We start from the raw sequence: 2950 nt of genomic DNA, 5'->3' as shown, positions 1-2950 counted from the left end.
AGCGGAGGGGCGGCGGCTCGTCCACCTTGCCCCGACGTTCGTTATCGTCCCAGCTGCATATCGGTCTTATTTCTTCTCGAACCCAATGAATTGTGTTGAGTATACATTGCTCAAAGTAAAATCAGAAGAAACAGATGAGAGTTTAGTGTACGTTAATAGTAAATTTTTAGCAAAACTTGTCTTTCTTATTGGTTTATTATTTCCCATAACCGCCGTCCGCCGTACATGGTAAGTCGGTCTTTCTGTGTTTAGCTTGCTTTCTGTTCGCAGACGTCTTCTTGTTGTCATCTCGGCAAATAGATCGTTGCCCTTTGATACGCTCTGCGTCGTAGTACGGCGGTAGTGAGGACGACGGCAGCGGTGCGATTCATACAGACAGATATAGAAGTCCCCCAAGTAGCATGTTCATTGTTCTTGTACACCGGATTAACAAAGTTACTAAAGTCGTGCCTTGCCAGGGGTGCTGGTGCTGGGGTGCTAAAGAAATTTTCAGTTCAATGCGTCTACAAAAGCTCTAAAAATATTTAAAGGTGCCAAAAGTTTGTGCCTATAGCAGTTTTGTAAAGGTACCTTTCGTGCCTTTAAAAGGGAAAGCCAATGTTCGTACCATCTGCATATTATCTACCTGGGTCAATAATCGACTACTACTACTACTACAGTCAATAATCGGTTAGATTAGCTCATATAGCAATGCCAGAAACTTATTAGGTTAATTGTTCAAATACCAGCGAATATATATTAGCTGGCATAGCGAATCTTTTTTTTTCCGTTTCGGCACGAAATTGCTTCCTTTCTAGATAAAAAATATTCGATCACGTGACAGCGATGACTTATTTTCACCGTCGCACGTCCCATATCTAGCAAAATGTCAAAACTTTCAATTATTTAGCAGGGAAATGCGGAGATAAGATCCCCACCCCTTCGTTTTTTGTGGTACTGGTCCAAAAAATACCAGTCCCGAGGCCGGTCTAAATGCGAATGCGATCGTCGACCTTACAAGGCTGGCTGAAGCACGCGATCAGCAGGGCGAGACGTGGCGGGGCGTGGCGCGGCGGGTGGTGTGGTTGGGGCGTGGCAACTCGATGTGAACTAGATATCAGTTAATGTGACGAGTTCGCGTGTTTCATACAATATTTATAATTCAACACTTACAGATACACAGCTTTATCAAAATCACATTTTGTACAGGTATTAGAAATTATATCGGATACATGTTCTTAGAGACTTAAATAAATAAACGTACACACTACACATAGAAAACAGTACAGCTATCATCATTTCACACTGGATGCAGCTGACCTGCCGTAGCCTTCCTTTGTGGCCCAAACATGAGACTGGCCGACTGTCTTTTAGGACAGATCCTCATATAATACTTATTTGATGCGCATGTTCACCTGAAGTAGGTCAGGAACAATATACTCAAATGTCATCTAGACATCTTCGCCGCCTCTCGATTTCCGAACCGAACCCTCTAAATTAACACAAGGGAAAGCAAGAATAACGGATGTAATTCGGATACAGCGACAAAACGATTAATCTAGACTTGGTTTCTGAAAACATTTGAGAAATCTGGTTTAGTACCCTCATGAAGAAGTAACACAGTCGGAAGACGACAAAATTTAAACACCCATAGACTAAACGTTCCTAATACAATGATTTTTTTTCAAGTTATGGAATCACAACAAAAGTGTTTTAATCCTGTTGTTGGTATAGTTTCGCTTGGCCCAATTATGCGCGGGGTGGTGCACGGTGTGTCGAGAGCACGCAGCTAACCCCCCCCCCCCCTCCCAGGCATGTAGACACGCACTCGAGCAGCTTCTAGTTCAGCTCGCAGCTGCGCACCTGGGAGCGGATGCAGGGAAGCAGCTGGCAGCTGCGCACCTGGGAGCGGATGCAGGGAAGCAGCTGGCAGCTGCGCACCTCCGAGAGTGCACCGCACGCGCACGCTTTGTCCCCCGCACCGGCTCTTGCTCCACTTCACCCGCAGCTGCGCACCTGGGAACGTTTTCCGCCCCTTCCTCTTCTCAGCGGGGACAGGGGAGCAGCTGGCAGCTGCGCACCTCGGAGCGCGGGCCGCACGGTCTGCCCCCAGCACCCGGCTCCCGCTCCACCCGCCGGCTGCGGATCTTCTGCGCGTTGATACCGCACGTCGTAGTGCACTGCGACCACTCGGACCACTCGGAAAGCACACAGTCGTTCTCTGGAAGCACGATAGAATGCGACTCAGATATAGACACGACAAATGCAGGTACATTTTTTGGCCCGCGCAATTTTAGCGGTGTCACACATCACGGGAATAAATCGTTCTCTGCTATATTTTCTGATAGCGGGATAGACGACCGAATTAGTTATGAAACAACCGAGCGAGCTTCTCTAACGTATAATTTACTGTGGTAGTTTGGTGTGATTTTTAAGAGATTAAGGCTACCCCTATCCCAGTTAAGGCACTTTAGTTGCCCCAAGAAGTGTGTCAATTAGCTGCACTTATGCACTTAAAATAATTACGATATCTTACCTCTTTGTTGGTAATGGCCCCAGAGGTCTTCTTCTTCGTCGTCCTCTTCCAGTTCCCTCACCAGGGATTCAACTAGAACAGAAACACACTCCATCATGGCCATGCTCTTTGAATCATATATGCAACGGAATATTAGTACACCAAAGCCCGTTGTGACGAAATATCGCACGGTTATAGTGACAAGTTTACCCCTAAAGAATGTATTAACACGTGCACGATGTGGGCGTCTGACTTTGTGACTCGATCTTGGGGGACGGCGACGGCATATCGTTAAGGTGTTCGAGCATGCGACACACACATGTCGTTAGTTTTCCAGTACCGTCCGCCCTTCCCCCGCCCCTCATTGTGAGGAGGGGCGCCATGGCCCGCCGTGGCCCTGTGCACACAGGTCGGCGAGCCGGGCTGCAGACGCGGCACCGTTTCACTCCCCCCCCC

General features: G+C 47.8%; 2 protein-coding genes across 3 annotated transcripts in view; both read right to left on the bottom strand.

Annotated features, from left to right (window-relative positions):
- The window catches only part of LOC113206127 (spondin-1-like), a 32954-nt gene that overhangs the window by 4450 nt on the left and 25554 nt on the right, over nt 1-2950 (bottom strand). The window lies entirely within an intron of this gene.
- Nucleotides 1114-2633, bottom strand: LOC113206128 (spondin-1-like). The gene is made up of 2 exons (XM_052264532.1): nt 2516-2633; nt 1114-2200 (listed from the first exon to the last, which is right to left on the bottom strand). Exons 1-2 carry the CDS (start codon nt 2616-2618, stop codon nt 2025-2027), a joined length of 279 nt encoding a protein of 92 aa, XP_052120492.1. The 5' UTR covers nt 2619-2633; the 3' UTR covers nt 1114-2024.

This window comes from Frankliniella occidentalis, unplaced genomic scaffold, assembly GCF_000697945.3.
Source record: "Frankliniella occidentalis isolate FOCC.00 unplaced genomic scaffold, Focc_3.1 Scaffold20, whole genome shotgun sequence".
In the NCBI taxonomy this organism is placed as follows: Eukaryota; Metazoa; Arthropoda; class Insecta; order Thysanoptera; family Thripidae; genus Frankliniella; species Frankliniella occidentalis.
Note: the sequence above shows the minus strand (reverse complement) of the source record. Positions and strands in the feature narration are given on the sequence as shown.

What these genes read in the sequence shown, in the direction of transcription:
- LOC113206128 (XM_052264532.1), bottom strand. Translation starts at nt 2,618, where the DNA reads ATGGCCATGATGGAGTGTGTTTCTGTTCTAGTTGAATCCCTGGTGAGG. An exon ending in GGGCCATTACCAACAAAGAG is followed by an intron (nt 2,201 to 2,515) that starts GTAAGATATCGT and finishes TCGTGCTTCCAG; the next exon opens with AGAACGACTGTGTGCTTTCC.